This window comes from Canis aureus, chromosome 23 (genome assembly GCF_053574225.1).
Source record: "Canis aureus isolate CA01 chromosome 23, VMU_Caureus_v.1.0, whole genome shotgun sequence".
Classification (NCBI taxonomy): domain Eukaryota; kingdom Metazoa; phylum Chordata; class Mammalia; order Carnivora; family Canidae; genus Canis; species Canis aureus.
The window spans coordinates 11442582-11459637 of NC_135633.1; the positions used below are offsets into that span (position 1 = coordinate 11442582).

General features: G+C 36.6%; 1 protein-coding gene across 1 annotated transcript; it reads right to left on the bottom strand.

Moving 5' to 3' along the window:
* Window positions 1-1731: 1731 nt before the first annotated feature.
* Window positions 1732-17044, bottom strand: C23H11orf58 (chromosome 23 C11orf58 homolog). The gene is made up of 5 exons (XM_077866377.1): window positions 16821-17044; window positions 11491-11574; window positions 7966-8026; window positions 5870-5979; window positions 1732-5161 (listed from the first exon to the last, which is right to left on the bottom strand). The coding sequence occupies exons 1-5, from the start codon at window positions 16881-16883 to the stop codon at window positions 4931-4933; spliced, it is 549 nt and encodes a 182-aa protein (XP_077722503.1). The 5' UTR covers window positions 16884-17044; the 3' UTR covers window positions 1732-4930.
* Between the last annotated feature and the right edge of the window lie 12 nt (window positions 17045-17056).

The window sequence follows — 17056 nt, forward strand, 5'->3', positions numbered from 1 at the left end:
AGAATGCTTGCTTCTGCAGAATCTGAGACCTGGTGTCTTCTCCAAGGTGAGGCTATTTGCAGGACCAGTCTGAGTGGCAGGGAAGAGAGGAAGCCCCTGCATGTGAAGAGCCCTCTACTATAGCATATGATCTTCATTGGCAGAGCTAGATGGGTTCACACACATCATTCGATCTGGTTAAAAAAAGTAATTTGTTCCCTCTTCAATATGAAAATCCTGCAAATACCTGGGGAGAGCTTAATTTAAAGATGAGTCATCAGTTTTCCTCATGTAGGTAAATGGAAACTCAGGGTCTCCTGTCTCACATGCTACATCCAGTCCTCTGGTAAAACTGGAGGCTCTACCTTCAGAATACATCCAGTATCAAGTTCTCATTACTTCCACTGTTATATCCTAATCTACATTCCTGTGCTCATCTGGAATATTGTGGTAATCTCACAACTGTGCTCTTCATTTTGACATGCGACTCTATAGTATTTCTTTCAAACACAGCTGCCTAAGCTGTATTATATCAGGTCCTTCTAATCAAAACTCTCTCCAATACCTCTTTGAACTCATCTCACAACTTTTTAAAAAAAAGATTTATTTATTAATGAGAGACACAGAGAGAGACATAGGCAGAGGGAGAAGCGGGCTCCTAACAGGGAGCTCGATGTGGGACTCTATCCCCAGACCTGGGATCACAACCTGAACCTAACACTCAACCGCTGAGCCACTCAGGCGTCCCTCATCTCATAACTCTTTTTGGCATCGAGGCCAAACATATGGTCTTCATCAAAATGTATCCCTAATAAATTAGCTTTAGAGAAAGCTCTACCAATTTTATTCACCACATATAACTAGAAACTGGGGGCGCCTGGGTGGCTCAGTTGGTTAAACGTCTGCCTTTGGCTCAGGTCATGATCCTGGGATCGAGCCCCCATGTCAGGCTCCCTGCTCAGCGGTGAGCCTGCTTCTCCCTCTCCCTCAGCCTGCCACTCTACTTGTGCTCTCACTTGTTCACTCTGTCAAATTAATTAAAAAAAAAAAAAAAAAAGACCCCCCAAACTGGAAAGAGATTTGCATTCAGGCCTCAGTATCAACATTTTAAATTGTCCCTTTTCGGAAACTTGAAGGACTTTTCCCACTGGGAAGATAAAACCTCGTGAGGTTTAGGATGGTAAAGAGGTATTGCCTTTTTCTTTTACTGATAAAGTCTACCCTGAAAGGAGAGGTAATTTTCAGAGATCAATTTAGGAAGAACATGTGGATGTAAAGAAAATGATTCTGTTGAATTCCTTCATGTACCCCAAGAGTGGATATTATCTGAAGACTGCTGGTTAACAATGCCAAGAACTGCTAACAGGTCAAAGAATTAATGTTTTAGGAAAATTAGAATCATTGATTTGATCAAAGTATTTTTCAAAGCAGTTGTGTCAAGGTTGGGTAGAAAACATACTAAAATGAATGAAGGAGGGGATGACCATGATGAAGGCAGTGATAGAAGCACGTTAATTTTTTTTTTTTTTTTTTTAGAAGCACGTTATTAAAATTGGATGTAGAAGGTATAAGGTAGGATTACAACAGCTTAAATATTATCTAGGAACAATTATTTTTAAAATGTGAAATAAAAAATAAAACGTGAAATACTAGGGGTACAAGTGTTGACAGAAAAGGGGTCAATAGACCCCTTTTAATCAACAGATTAAGCAAGAGGTTGAAGACTCAAAGGAAGATATCAAAAGCACTAGATTCACAAGAAGATGCAAAGGATTTATTGAGCAATGAAGATCTACCAATATGAAAAGCTTTTAACCTGCTTTATCGAATTCTCAGTGACCATACAAGGTAGTTGCTATTGCCATCCTCATTTTGCAGACAGGAAGAGACCCACGGAGATCTAGTTATGTCCAAGGTCACTCAGCTTCTTCACTATGTTGGTAGAGCTGGGCTGTGACCTAAAACAGTGGAACTTCTCTATGGTTGTGAATTTATAAGGCAGAAGCTGAAGGAATTTCTGATAAAATCTATTTATGTAAGCTAGAAGGCAAGGCCATGTTAAGATCAAGGAGTGGGGGGCACCTGGGTGGCTCACTGGGTTAAGTGTCTGCCTTCGGCTCAGGTCATTATCTAGGGTCCTGGGATTGAGCCCTGCATTGAACTTCCCGTGCAGTGCGGAGTCTGCTGCTTCTTCTCCCCCTTCCCCTCCTCCCTGCTCATGCTTGCTAATAAAGGAATAAAATCTTAAATAAAAATGGAGGGTAACAAGTCTATAAAGAGTGTTTAGACAATCGCTAAGAAGATGGGAGGAGTGGACTAGACAAAACAGTATTGACAACATGCAGTGTTAACATTAATTTTTAGTAATAATGGGTCTTCTCCAGACGTAATCTGTAGAGGACTGGATGGGATGGGATTTTCCAGGAAGGTATGACTGGAGAGGATTATTTAGGATACTTATAACGGTGATACTAGATTGATAGACCAATTAATAATCTAACAGGGATTGTGAAGCAGGTGAAAACTAACAATGACCTAATTTGAACATGTATAAAAGAATAGAAAGGTAATGGTCAGAGGTAATTTTTAAATTAGTGATTTCAGAGGTAACGTTTTTGGATATTGGAAGTATCCAGGGATATGGTTGTCGTGGAAACCAAATCATGAAATCAAAGCCCTTTGAGAAGTGGTCATTGAAACCAGGCAGTTGAAAAATTTTCCTCAAAATTTACTTGATGAATGCGACCTTTCTGATCTCAAACTGCTGTTTAATCAGAAAAACAAACATTTTAAACTTTCTTCTGTAACTTCATTTTCTCCCAGGCTTAAACAAAATTAGATTTGAGGATTTTTACCTATTACATACAAAGTTGGAAATTGTGGTCCTGTAAAGCTTTTCAATAAAAAGACTGGTAAATCATTGGCATAGGTAAACACTTGGGAGAAGTGTATTTCAGGTAAGAAACTGTCAATGATAGGGCAAATTTGCCATAAAACTTTTGACTAAATAGTCTTTCAACTGCACAAAAATAATGTGTATTTTCCCACCTGATTCTTTAATAGGGATATCAAGATGGTAAAGCATCTTCCTGTTTTTTTTCTCTAAATTTGATAAGGAAAAAAAACCCCACAACCCTGATGTTCATACTTAAAAGATAGCCATGATGTTTAATGTGGTGCTGGGACAGTAGGCCACCAAATGGACCAACAGACCTAAATTTACTCCAACCCTGAATTACATAAATGGTCCAATAATATATCAATTAGTTGGAATAAGAATGTCTCTATTTGGACATGAAGAAAAAGGTCTTCCAGTTGTTTTAGAAGAAGGATCTTCAATTTACATATTAAGAACCAAGACTTATAAACAACCCAGCACATTTAAACAATAAACTAATGAAAATACTTTTTAAAACATAATACTGATCTCACCCACTTCCATTCTTAAACATAAATCAGCCTTCATTTACTACTTAAATTTTCATTGTAATAACCGTAGAAATTAGGTATCTAAAAATGTGTGGGCAACTGAAATTTGAATAAAGCCAAATATGTTCAAACTGAGTACCTATTAAATGATATATATCCTGTCTACTACCCGCTGACTTGATATTCTATTATGTAGGGTAGCACCTATTTTAAAACAATCTAAGAAAGATCAAAAGCCAAATATTGGGGGTCTAATCTATGAATGGATTGCGTCAACCAGATATCACCTGTTCTAGTTTCTGTACTCGTAACATTTTAAATTTCAAAGTGACTTAGGAATTTCTTTTTTAAATCCGACACATCAAACACATACTTAAGTTTCTAGATATATAAAAATTCAGCAAACATGTTTGACTCACACCTTTGAATATGTTACTTAGAAACATTTTGGACCCAAATATTTAAGGATCATGGATTAGCCACTAGCCCATAATGCAGTTTGTTAATCTGCTGTACAAGTCAACCACTTAACACCAAAGGATTCTAACCTCACTCCCACAGAAGCAGCAATAAAATCAGAAAGCAATACTACTTTCTAGTAATTTGATAATCAAGATAACAAACAGCATTGGGATAAAAGGAAGAAAATTTGTTTCAGCTTCTTCAATAAGCCTATTCCTCATCTTAGATAATGAGGATAAAGGTATCACAGACCAAATATGGGAAACTGCTTTTTCTTTATTTAGGCCTTAGGAAGAAAATTAACTTTGGTCACATATTACCTTAAAAAAAAAAAATCCAGTTTTACATATTCCTAAATAGATAGGACCAAATGATCAGAGAAATAATTTCTTCTGTAAAAATTGGCCAAATTTTATCAAAAACCTAACATACAATGTAATTCAAATTATATAAAGACTGCTTGGGATCATAACATTCCAAATGTATGACAGTTGCAACTCCATCCTAACAGGTGTGAAAGTATTTGCTCTCATGTTGCTTTGGTCCAAAAGAGTAGAGCTGATCAGTAAGAATAAACTAAGTACCTAATTTTTTGCAAACAATTTAGTTATTGGCAGCAGAAATATCCATGATGAATAGTTCTACTACAGCAAAGTATAATAACTGAATATATTTCATGAACACATCACAATATCAGATAAACTTATAAGAGAAAAATATGAAGGAACAAAAAAGATGAAACAGCTACCACAAAAGAGTCTCCTCCATAACTATCTGAAAGGTAAAAAGGTGAGATTAGAATTTGATGATGCTAATATGAAAGGAAATTGAGTATTGTATTTATTTCTTATTTTATACAACTCTTACTCTTTACAAAAATGGTTATAGTCATGCCCATAAAAGTGTAATCCATGGCATCTGAAAGCAAACACTCTTTGTAATTATTTAAAAGGGCCTTTTTAAAAATTATAATACAAAGGTCTGTGCTCTATAAGCAGTCCTCCACTGTGCATTATAACAATAAGGCTTACTTTTAATACAAAGACTAAGTGTTTGGGAGTTATGAACCACTGGATTTAACAAACATCATTTTATAGTTGCTTTTTGCATCTTTTTTGTTTTTGGGATCCTCCACTTCATCAGGGTGCTCAGTAGCTTGGAGTTCTTCAGCAGACTCTTCTTTCTCTGACTCTGAATCACTTTCAGAGTCATCTGGACTTTCAGGATCAGGTGAATCATCATCATCATCATCATCTCCAGCCACATCACCTTCTCCATCATGATCTTCTACCTACGAACATCAACCAACAGGCTCTTCTTAAATACAAGTACCCCAGTAAAAAAACTGGGAAAGACACTAATTTTTGTCACCGTCTCAACGCTCACTCCCTAGCCATTCAAAGTTTTGAGACGATTATGATCAGAGTCGGCCAAGGGAAGACCTGAGGACTCAGGAATCTCTGTGTATTTTACCCATTAATATTTAAGTAGAATTTCAAGAAACAGCTCTGAAGACCACTCACCCGAGTCCCTTCCCCCCAGTTTGAAAACTACATCTTCCTGAAAGAAATAGTATTTTTTTAAAAGTAAATAAGGCAAATTAATCACTGACCCTTGGAAATGTGGAAAAGTTATCAATGTTTTACGTATTATACTACTTTGTAATTAACCAGCACGTATAGTATGAAAAGAGAGCACTGAGAAAACTGAGAAAGATCCTAAATTAGTACTTACATGAAATATTTCCTGTTTTTATGCTATTAAAGATGTGCCATCATGATCATCTAAGCAGAATTTATGTTAAGCTTTTATCAGAAAACATTTGTAAAACTCAAAAATATCTCATTCTCTACAAAGACCTATTTGGGCACACAGAAAGTTAAAGAACTAAAAAGAAAGCTTTCTACATAGGATTCTTGATTGCTAGAGTAATCTAACAGAAATAAAGGATATCAGTTTAGAAATTATCTTCCCCTTTAGTGAAAATGTTAATTACTACCTCACTGAAGCCAAGTCCACAATGTCGTCGATATCTTCCTGATAATTTACTGTCCATACTTTGCTGATATTGAGACTCCAGTTCTTCATTAATTTTCTTGTCTTCTTCCCCTGCATGTCCAGTGTACTTTGGTTATGTTTCAGTCAAATTAATAAAAACATTTGATTACACAAAAAAACCCATATTACAAATGCTATTATATTTAGGGCTGATTTCTCTAACTTTACAATGAATTTTGTGGATGGGTTACCTAATAGATATAATTTAAGGAGGTATTTATGATTACTTCTTTAGTAGCCAACCCTCTGAACTACAAAAGTATTTATAAAAGATGAAGAACCTATATTTTTCTATGTGATAAGTTAAACTAGACATAAGTCTCAGAACTGCCTATAGTTCAGATATTATAAATATTAATCACTAAGAACTTTGGGCTTTAAATACTGCTTATTTATAGTCTAATGAATAACTGTTAACCTGAAAGTGAGTTTTCTCCTACATTCAAAAAAACCAGCAACAAACAAAAGTTTCTGTTTCTGAGCAAGATATATAATGAAAAGGCAGGCAATTCTGTTCAGAAAATGGTCAAATAAATAATGGCTCTAATTCATACCTTTCTTACTATCAATTTACTGAAACAACATAACTTATTTAGAACTAGAACATTACTAATACCATCAAAGCTTTCTGAGGGGTTGTCTGGGTGGCTCAATCCAGTGAGCATCCAACTCTTGATTTCGGCTCAGGTCATGATCATGATCCCAAGATGGAGCCCCACATTGGGTTCCCCTCTTAGTGGGGAGTCTATTGAAATTCTCTCTCTCCCTCTCCCTGCTTGCAAGTGCTCTCACACTCTCTACATAAAACTTTAAAAAGCTGAATATGCCATTTTATTTTGTAAATATAAAAGAAATTTCATTTTAATCACAAAATAATGCTTGCATTATTTTTATTCATAAAGTCCACAGTTTAAAAGAATAAATGGAGTTAAATATTTTTCCATTCTGCAAAGCTCAGGGATTCCTTTTGCCTTTTCTTTTTCTTTTTTAAAGATTTTATTTATTTATTCATGAGACCGACAGAGAGGCAGAGACATAGACAGAGGGAGAAACAGGCTCCATGCAGGGAGCCTGATGCAGGACTGGATCCCAGGACCCCGGGGATCACACCCTGAGCTAAAGGCAGATGCTCAACCACTGAGCCACCCAGGCATCCCCCTTCTGCCTTTTCTAACAATGCAAATAAATTTGAAATAATTGTCTTGAAAAATAAAAGACCTATTAATTTCTAAAATGTGCTACATATTCTAGGTTAGTATAAAGTTAATTTAAATAATTTAATTAAAAGATTTGTTCAATACGATCCAGGTCATTATGTCCTGTTTTTATTAAGTCCAAGATTAGAATCAATTTTATATAGAAGAAAATTTCATTTTTCAGTAGCCTGAATTCAAATCTAATCTCTTTCATTTTTAGTTTTTATTTTAAAAATTTTTCCTTTAAGATTACGTTAATTTCTTCAGGCTTTGTAATAAGTTTGTATTCTTTATTAAGGATTTAAAAAAAAAAACCTTAGTGAATAAATTCAAAACCAATGTCAAGAATAACACTGTATGTTAATCTATAATGTAAAAAGTACATAAATACATATTACATAACAGTTGGCAAGATAAGGCATAAAGCTCACTACAATTAAATATATGTTCTGAAGACAGAAAAAGGACAGTTTCTTAGAATATCTTTGATATATATACTCCATAATCTTTAAAAATTACAGTACATGCTAATTGTTACATATACATGTTTACATATACATTTCTAGTTCTAGGATTTTCATCATTAGCAACTATACAGAGAGGGACACCCGGGTGGCTCAGCAGTTGAGCATTTGCCTTTGGCTCATGATGTGATCCTGGAGTCCTGGGATCAAGTCCCACACTGGGCTCCCTGCATGGAGCCTGCTTCTCCCTCTGCCTCTGTGTCTCTCATGAATAAATAATCTTAAAAATATATATACAGATAATATCCCAAAATATATATAAATATTTCATATTCCAAATCTAACACCACCTCTTAAATTATGTTTTACTTTCTTACCTGTTCGGAAGTGAGATGTTGATTTGTGGTCTCCTATAACAAGACGGCCAGTATGTTCTTTCTAGAAGAAAGCAGAAAATGTATTAGAATTTGAGATCACTAATTTAAAATAATTACAGAGTGTCTCCTAATGTGCCCAATATTATTCCAGGCTTTTGGATACAGTGAAGAAAAACAATTAAATTGACATCGTTGTCTTTATGGAACTTACATTCTAGCAAAGGTAGAGATAAGGAGGGGAACTGAAATCAGTAAGTAAATTATATTGTGTTAGAAAGTTCTAAGTACCATTAAAACAAATACATACCTTTTTTTAAAAATTTTTATTTATTTATGACAGTCGAGAGAGAGAGAGAGAGAGAGGCAGAGACACAGGCCGAGGGAGAAGCAGGCTCCATGCACCAGGAGCCCGACGTGGGATTCGATCCCGGGTCTCCAGGATCACGCCCTGGGCCAAAGGCAGGCGCCAAACCGCTGCGCCACCCAGGGATCCCCAAAACAAATATATAAATAGAGCAGAAAACAGGAGTGGAGAGTATGTAGACATCAGGCTAGAATCTTAAGTGGGATAGATAAATAAAAAATTGAGTTGATACAAACATTTTCTTTTCTAAAAGGCAAATGAGTTGCTTTAGTTTTCCCACCTCCTCTTTCTGATGCCTCAGGCACATTTCATACAAAGAAAGCAAATGAAAATTATTTAGGTAGATAAAAATGAAGAAATTAATAGGCTTATAATGAACAAAGTGATAGATCTTTATTTTTTTTTTATTATTTTTTTTAGATCTTTAAACAAATAGCCAGCTGTTATCTGACTACAATACCCATCTTAAACTGTCAAAAAGAACAGAATTTAAAACAATCTAATTCTTCTAAAATATACAAATAAATCCTGATTCAATGTCACTAATTGATCAAGGTACATAATTACTCTCAATTATCAGTTGTAATCCACTCTTTATGGTTCATACTTAGTTTTATAAGGTAAAGAAATTCTTCACTAAAATAGTGAAGGTGAGATTAAATGTGACTTTGCAAAGTAATCTTAACTAATCACCTGTGAAGATGTGGTACATAACAAATCTTCCTATTATGAAAGGATGACAGACACATTTTCCACACCCAAATATACTACTGAAAGGCTTCAAGCATTAATACTTAACTGCCTCACATGCCATTATCAGCAAATCAAGGACTCAATATGCCACTTTAGACTGCAGAATATATTCTACTATTAAAATCTGAAAATGTATAATGCACTAAGTTATCTGAGGATGATGATAGTAATGCACTGGTCTATTCACTTTCTCTTAGCTGGTTCTCCCTGTAACCAATAAAATATTCACAGTAGTTGGCTAGGGCTAGGAATATACTTCACAGCCACAAAACAGAATAAATCTAAACAGCCTACATATAAGATCAAAGCTACAATGCTGGCCTTGCTAAGAAAGAATTTAACGTATGTAAACAGCTAATATATAGGTAGTCAATTTTATTTTAAATTGTTTAATCTGGGGCAGCCCCAGTGGTGCAACAGTTTGGCACCGCCTGCAGCCCAGGGCGTGATCCTGGAGACCCAGGATCCAGTCCCACGTTGGGCTCTCTGCATGGAGCCTGCTTTTCCCTCTGCCTGTGTCTCTGCCCCTCTCTCTTTCTGTCGCTCATAAATAAATAAGTAAAATCTTCAAAAAATAAATAAATAAATAGGGATCCCTGGGTGGCTCAGCGGTTTGGTGCCTGCCTTTGGTCCAGGGCGCGATCCTGGAGTCCCAGGATCGAGTCCCACGTCGGGTTCCCAGCATGGAGCCTGCTTCTCCCTCCTCCTGTGTCTCTGCCTGTCTCTCTATCATAAATAAATAAATAATTCTTTAAAATAAATAAAATAAAATAAAATAAAAAGTTTAATCTGTTCTTTCTTCCCCACAGTTTTAATGAGATACATTTGACTACTGGTAACTAAATTTCATACACTTTATTTGTTTAGAGTATTTTTCCTAAGTACTCAAAGAGTATTCATTCTACTAGGTTGAGCATGTCTCCTAAATTATTACTTACTTCATATAGTCTTAGTAAATATTTTATTTGCATGAATCAAGACAAACTTCAGACTTTCTATGATAGATCACAAAATTATTGGGAAATCTGGATTAACAAGATATTATAAAAATGCATTCTTGTACAGGTCTTACTGTAGTTATAGGATCTTTCCCAATCCTAAACCCCATTGTTCTAGTCTGGCTAATTCTTTGTTTCACCAATTCTATTTCTGGGACGCTTTCTTGTACCACTAACACAGAATTAGCTACCCCTGTCTGTTGATTCCACAGCAGTAGGTGCACAGTTCTTTCATAGCAATTATAATTCTAAATTATCTGGTTTCCCTACTACACGATGGCTCCAAACATGTATAATGATTTATGTGACCCCTAGGACCTAGCATGGTACCTGGCTCGTTTTAAACACTCAATAATTGTTGGTAAAATCCATGAATGACTCCCATATGAATAACAAAGGGCTGAATTTAATTGTGAGGAGCTTAAAAGAGAAAAAAAAAGTTTTCTTATTTTAGTAAAGTAAGTATCTAGAGATAACTGTATTTGCATGTAAAAATTATTGCTAGGAACAAGAAGGGTTTTTCCCCAATAGGTGATGTTTTCCTGGCATCTGTATTTTGTATATCCTAATACGTTAATCAAACTGAAAGGGATTTCAAAATATACTGAACATCTTAAAAATTAAGTTTTTGTAAAAAAGATTTATTTATTCATGAGACACACAGAGACAGAGACAGAGAGGCAGAGACACAGGCAGAGGGAGAAGCAGGCTCCATGCAGAGAGCCGGATGTGGGACTCGATTCTGGGTCTCCAGGATCTCCTTTAGCGCTTGGGCTGAAGGCGACACTAAACCGCTGAGCCACCCGGGCTGCCCCTAAAATTAAGTTTTTGATAAAGGCTTGTCTTCTACTTCAAGGGCTAGAGGGAGCTATAAAATATGAAAGGCCTACCAACTGGTCTTTCCAGAAATGACTTCTACTAAATCATTAGGCTAAACAAATAGCAATCATAAACTTTTCTTCCTAAGGAGTCCCCTCAAACCAAGATTATTTTCTATTCAGTCTCTAAATCTTACTGCCCCAGTAGCCCTGAGAATCCTAGAAGTGGTTCAGAAATAGTATACTTTGGGGCACCTGGGTGGCTTAGTGGTTGAGCATCTGCCTTTGCCTCAGGTCACATAGAGCCCCACATCAGGGTCCCTGCAGGAAGCCGGCTTCTCCCTTTGCCTAGGTCTCTGCCTCTCTTAGTTCTCTCATGAATACATAAAATCTCAAAAAAAAAAAAAAAAAAAAAGAGAAAAAAAAAGAAGTACTATACATTTTAAGAGTGCTTGGTTAGGTCACCTGTATTTCCCAAGTGGAGCAGGAAGATGGGATCAAAGTATATTCATTCAGTCTGGCTCACTCAACAAACAAAATAAGGATTTTATTTTCACAGGAAAGATTAACGTACATACTATTTGATGCTTACCTTTCCTGCACCCATAAGTCTCAAGAACTTCTGTTTTCTTTCTTCATTACCTAAGTCTGCTGCTTCCCAATTGCTAGATCCAAGCTGCAAAATTAGCCAATTAGTTTTTTGCATAGAAATATTGAAAGATTTCAAGTCTAACTCCCAAGGTCCCCCTCCCCCACCATCATTTTTAACTATAAATAGTGCACACTGATTTTGTTGAGGTAGTTAAGTATATGCATCATACTCAATATATACTCCTTTTCTGTTACTTCAAGGCCAAATCCTTTAGTTCTTTTGCAGCCAGAGTTCTAATTCTCAAGTTTGCACTTAACAAAATCACCTGGAGGGTGTGTTAAAACCCAAACTTCAAGGCTACACCACAAGAGTTTCAGATCCAGTAAGTCTTGGATGGGGCTCAAGGATTTCATTTCTAACAAATTCCTAAGGTAGGACGATATTGTTGATGTGGGGACCACATTTTGAGACCTATTCTAGAGCCTTGAAAGGCCCTAGAGTACCTAGGATTTATAACCCAGAGGCTGCCACCATGGTTATTTAAAGTTAGTCTGGCTTTAGTGATATTCTAAAGGACCATGGAACAACAGTCTAATAGACCAAATTTTAGGTTTTCAATTTCTTTTTTATGCAGTTCTAGTTATTTGTAAAGATTAATATGTTAAGATTTTTATGCTTTCTTAAAGGTCTTCCAAAGAACAAACAGAAAACTATTTCCAAAAAGAGTAAAACTCCTTCTACCTTGTAATTATTACATGGTCAGTTGAGCCCTTTTACAAATCTTAGAAATATTATGGAGTCCTAGTGATATTTTTCCTTACATCTTGAAACAGACATAGGAATTATCTCATTGATTCATTAGTTATTGCCAACTATGCTAAAAATGACTAAAATAAGGAAACAGAAAAATGGTGGAAGAGTTTTCTCATCCTATTGTCCAAGGTAGTGCATCGTCCTTCAAGAAGATTATCACTCCTCCACTGTATGCTTCCAGTTTTCATGGACACAGTTGAGAGTCCAGAATTTTTCATCTCTACCCATAATGGCGACTGGGTAAAAACTGGAAACTGACAGAAGTCATTTCACAATTATTAGATAAATCAGGTGAATGCATAATGATAGGTAGTGTACCCTAAACTAATGGTAATGGCAAAATTAACTGTATATGCAAAAATCAGATTGTGAATTTTTGGATGATGAAACACTACATGATTTTTCTCCAACTCAGGAATCAACAAGAGACAAAGAAGAAAAAGATAAGAAAAAAAATATGGCACTCTTGTCTAGAGAGTCTTTAACAGGGAGGACTTGATCTCAACTGCACCTTAAGAGCTCGGACTATCCTGTTTTTCTTAAAAATAAATAAATAAATAAATAAATAAATAAATAAATAAATAAATAAATAAATAAAAGTGTGACTGCTTCATCTTTTATGGTATCTTTACACCAAAATTTACTTGATAGGATCTGAAGCTGGATAAGTGCTAAAGAAAGATGTATATACAAAGGTGACTGGGAGGAATATAGAAAGAAAACATTCATTGGATTGATCATTCTAATTGAGTTTATATCTAAAAATGAAAACGTTTTGCAGTTATGGAGTAAAGATGATGACCCTCTTTTCAACAGAAAATTATGAGCACAAAGGTTTAAATTCTTCAAGTATTATATTTTGATGATGCAAATGCTAGAATTACAAATAATGATAAAGCTAAAATATTAGAAATTATTTGAAATCTGAAATTATATGTTCCAGTTTTACACACAACTGACAAGCAGTTAGCTGTATTCAGAGGATGCTAACCATTCTGGGTAAAGGTCATGAAAATCAGGAAAATGTATAATAAAAATTTGGGTTTGCTAGGGTTATATGCATATTAAAATTTTCATTAAAATTGTTTTTCACTATCTTTCTTCTTCCAGAATTTATTTGTAGAAGACTTAGAAAATATAAAAGAAACAGTGGTGACCATTTCTCTTGGGATATGAGTGTTAAAGTATTTGTACATGGAATATTAGCCATCAAAAAAATGAAATCTTGCCAATGGCAATGACATGGATGGAACTAGAGGGCATTATGCTAAGTGAAATAAGTCAGAGAAAGATAATTATCATATGATTTCACTTATATGTGGAATTTAAGAAACAAAACAGAGGATCATAGGGGAAAACAGGGAAAAATAAGATAAAATCAGAGAGACAGACAAACCATGAGACTCTTAACTATAGGAAACAAATGGAGGGTTGCTGTAGGGGAGGGGACTGAGGGGATGGGGTAATTGGGTGATAGGCATTAAGGAGGACACTTGATGTAATGAGCACTGGTGTTATACACAACTGATGAATCACTGAACTCTACCTCTGAAACTAATAATACACTATATCTTAATCAATTGAATTTAAATAAAAGTTAAAAAAATATTTGTACAACACAGACACGCACTTGTGGTTGAACTAAATTCCTTTTGGTGGGGAGCTTATATGCTTTCATGATTTTGTCTACCTAATTTCCAAATCTACTACTTTCCACCTGAAAACTCGTATCTTTTTATAAGCCAGTTAGTTCTTAACTATTTCTGGCTGAACATAGTTAAGAAATAAAAAAAAAAAAGTACTAGTGAAACTTAAGTTCTGATTCTCACTGAATCACTTGCGCTCCGTGAGCCTGGACCTGGCATTTAACTTCGTTTTCATTCTTTATCTACCTAGAATAGCTTCTTTAAAAGACTGTCTTAAGAATAACACCTAAGAATTGCATAGTGTTTTACAACTTACAAATGACTGTTCATTTATGTTCTCAAGAGTCCAATAAATAAGAATAAAGAGACAAAGTGACTTAAAAGTTTGAGTTACTCTGACCTTCTTGCCTTAATAAGTTCTCTGCTCTTTCCACATCATACTATACATGACCAAATGAGAGAATATGTGAAAGTAGTTTATGAACTACAGTTATAAAACTTATGGAATCAAGTTAAAAAAAAATGTCTAAAAGCCAAAGCTTTTCCAAACTATTTCTATTACAAGAGCAAGTATCTTCAATGTCTTTACATAAATAATCCTATCACTTAACATATCTAATCCTAATTTTTCCCCCCAATCAAGTCCTTCTGGTTCTTCCTGTCAAAGACCTTAGTGAATAAGAGCAAGCACCCTGTCCAAGTGCTGCATTCTCAAAAGCACATGGGTGCATGATAGAGGGTCTCTACGGTTACTAAAATTAACCTCTCTCCTACACTCTGAAAAAGAGCTTTCATTTCTTCACTTCAAACAAACCAATGAGGCAATTTATAAGTTATCACTAATACCTTTTACTATAGAATTGTAGTCAATCTACCTACCCCCCAATACATACTTAGTAACTCTTAGAATTTACTTCTAATATTGTCAGCATTCTCTTAGACTCCGTGTTAATATCTACTTTTAATATCTTTCAAAATGTTTTGTTATCTCCATTTGATATGTGAAGTCAGTAGGCAAAAAAAAAATGATTATCTTTTACCTGCAGTCAATGTTCATTAGAAATTGATGACCAACTACAACTTCAATTATAATTAGCTGATCTTCTAAAATTTAGATGTATATTTCAAAAATATATTTTTAAGTTTTGCATATAGTATTTAAACATGTCTTTAAAACAAGTAAAGATAACTCCCAATTACCAGTAAAAGTAATATTCACATGAAAGAAAGGGACTTAAAAAAACACCATCAAAAGACAAGTTATTCTATTTGCACTTTAAATTAGCAACATAGTCATTTTTAGAGTGTATTAAAGTTGCAGGACCTAATCTTGATTTGCAACTATAACCTTTCAAAAGAGAATACTTATAAGACTGGAAAAGGTCTTAAAGGTCATCTTAAACTGATCCCAACAGAAGCTGTAGAGTTAATGACTTAATCCCTTTAACTTTCTGTTGAATTACCTAACATCAAGAGTTTTCTGCGAGGCTAAAGGATATTTCTTTGAGTCCAGCAAAACAGGTGCCTGACGTTCTACAAATCGAGTCACAGTTAACTACTAGGAGGAAAACAATGTAATAGCTTTTAAAATGGCACCCAGGTTACTCAAATGCCTTAGATAAACGCCTGGCAAGTACTGGATTACCATATTAACAAGAAAAGACCTAAAAGCCGGTAGCAGGGAGGAACACAGGGCACGGATACATCTCACTGTGTAATTATGCATCCCCAGATCCTTACTGGTTACTAGTCTTTCTGCAGAGTTAGGTTCAACTTAAGAGCCTTGGCATTGTGGTCCTAAACCCACCACCCGTCCAAAGAAGGGTGGATCTTATCACCTCATTTTGCTACAACTCAGGCACTAGTAGTCTTTAGTGAGCTTTTAACGGTTCACAGAGTAAGGTTATTACGAAAGGCACTGAACCGCACTATAAAAATGACTCTACGTCTCCAGCAATTAATAGTGCTTTAAACAGCAACTGAAAACGAGATGCCGTTCTTTTATCATCCTTAAAAGATGACCTCTCCATGCCCCCACCTCCTCGTCCCCCAAATTTCTCCATCAACGTTCCCCATGGCGTTTACCCATTGTATGAAGGACCTAGTTTTCCGTTTACTGCAGGTCTCCATGACACTGCGCTAAGAGCTAGGACAAACACACAGAACAGACCTAGGCTAATAAGCACCGTGCTTGGTTCATTTTTGGATTCCCAACACCTGGCATGGCAGTAAATATTTAATGGGCTACTCTAAGGAATGAGTGGTTTGCTATTGAAGCAGACAAGCTTAGGGTGGGGAGGAAAAAAAGAGGAAGGGAGCTGAAATCAAAATGGGCTTCTAAGGTCTCAACATCCTAGACCTACCTCACCACCCTGCGTCAGTACGAAATTACTCCCCCTGGGGCAATTTTTTTCGGTCCAATACCATCATCGGCTTACTCTTTTAACAGGACACTGCAAAAAACGATTCCGGCCGGAAAAATCTGTCCAGACGTGTACCAACATCTTGACATTGTCACGGACGCATTTTAAACCTCGAACGCGAAGGATCCCGCCATCCCTATCCCAAGCAGAAGAGCCCGACAAAGAAGCTTCATCATACGGTGCCAGACCCCCTCAGGACGTCCTTCCTCGACAACCCCCCCTCCCGCCTCCCCTTCCTACGCAGGTCTCTAGCTCTTAGGATATGGACCTCAACCTCTTCAAACCTTCCAACCCTAATCAAGGAAAGGAGACGTTTCCCAGGTTCCTACCCCTCGGCCCTCCGCCTTAGGGCCACCCCAGACGCTTCCTCCTTCCTAAACCACCCTTCCCGGCCTACCCCAGCCTTTAGTAGGCCTCAACCCTTATCCACTCCGCCATTGTTATTTACATCGTCGTCTGGGGAGGCCGAACGCTTCACCCCGTGCGGATGGGACTCCCTGGCAGCGCTCATCGTTGCTGGGACCCCCGGCGGGAAACGCCGAACCCCCTCGCCGTTCTCTCTTCAGCAGCGGCGCCAGCAGCCTGCAACCTGCCCCCGGCCCGAGCAGCGCCACTCCAGAACGCTGAGCCCCTCCAGGCCTTCTCCGCCACAGTCGTCACCGCCGCGGCTACTCGCCACCCACG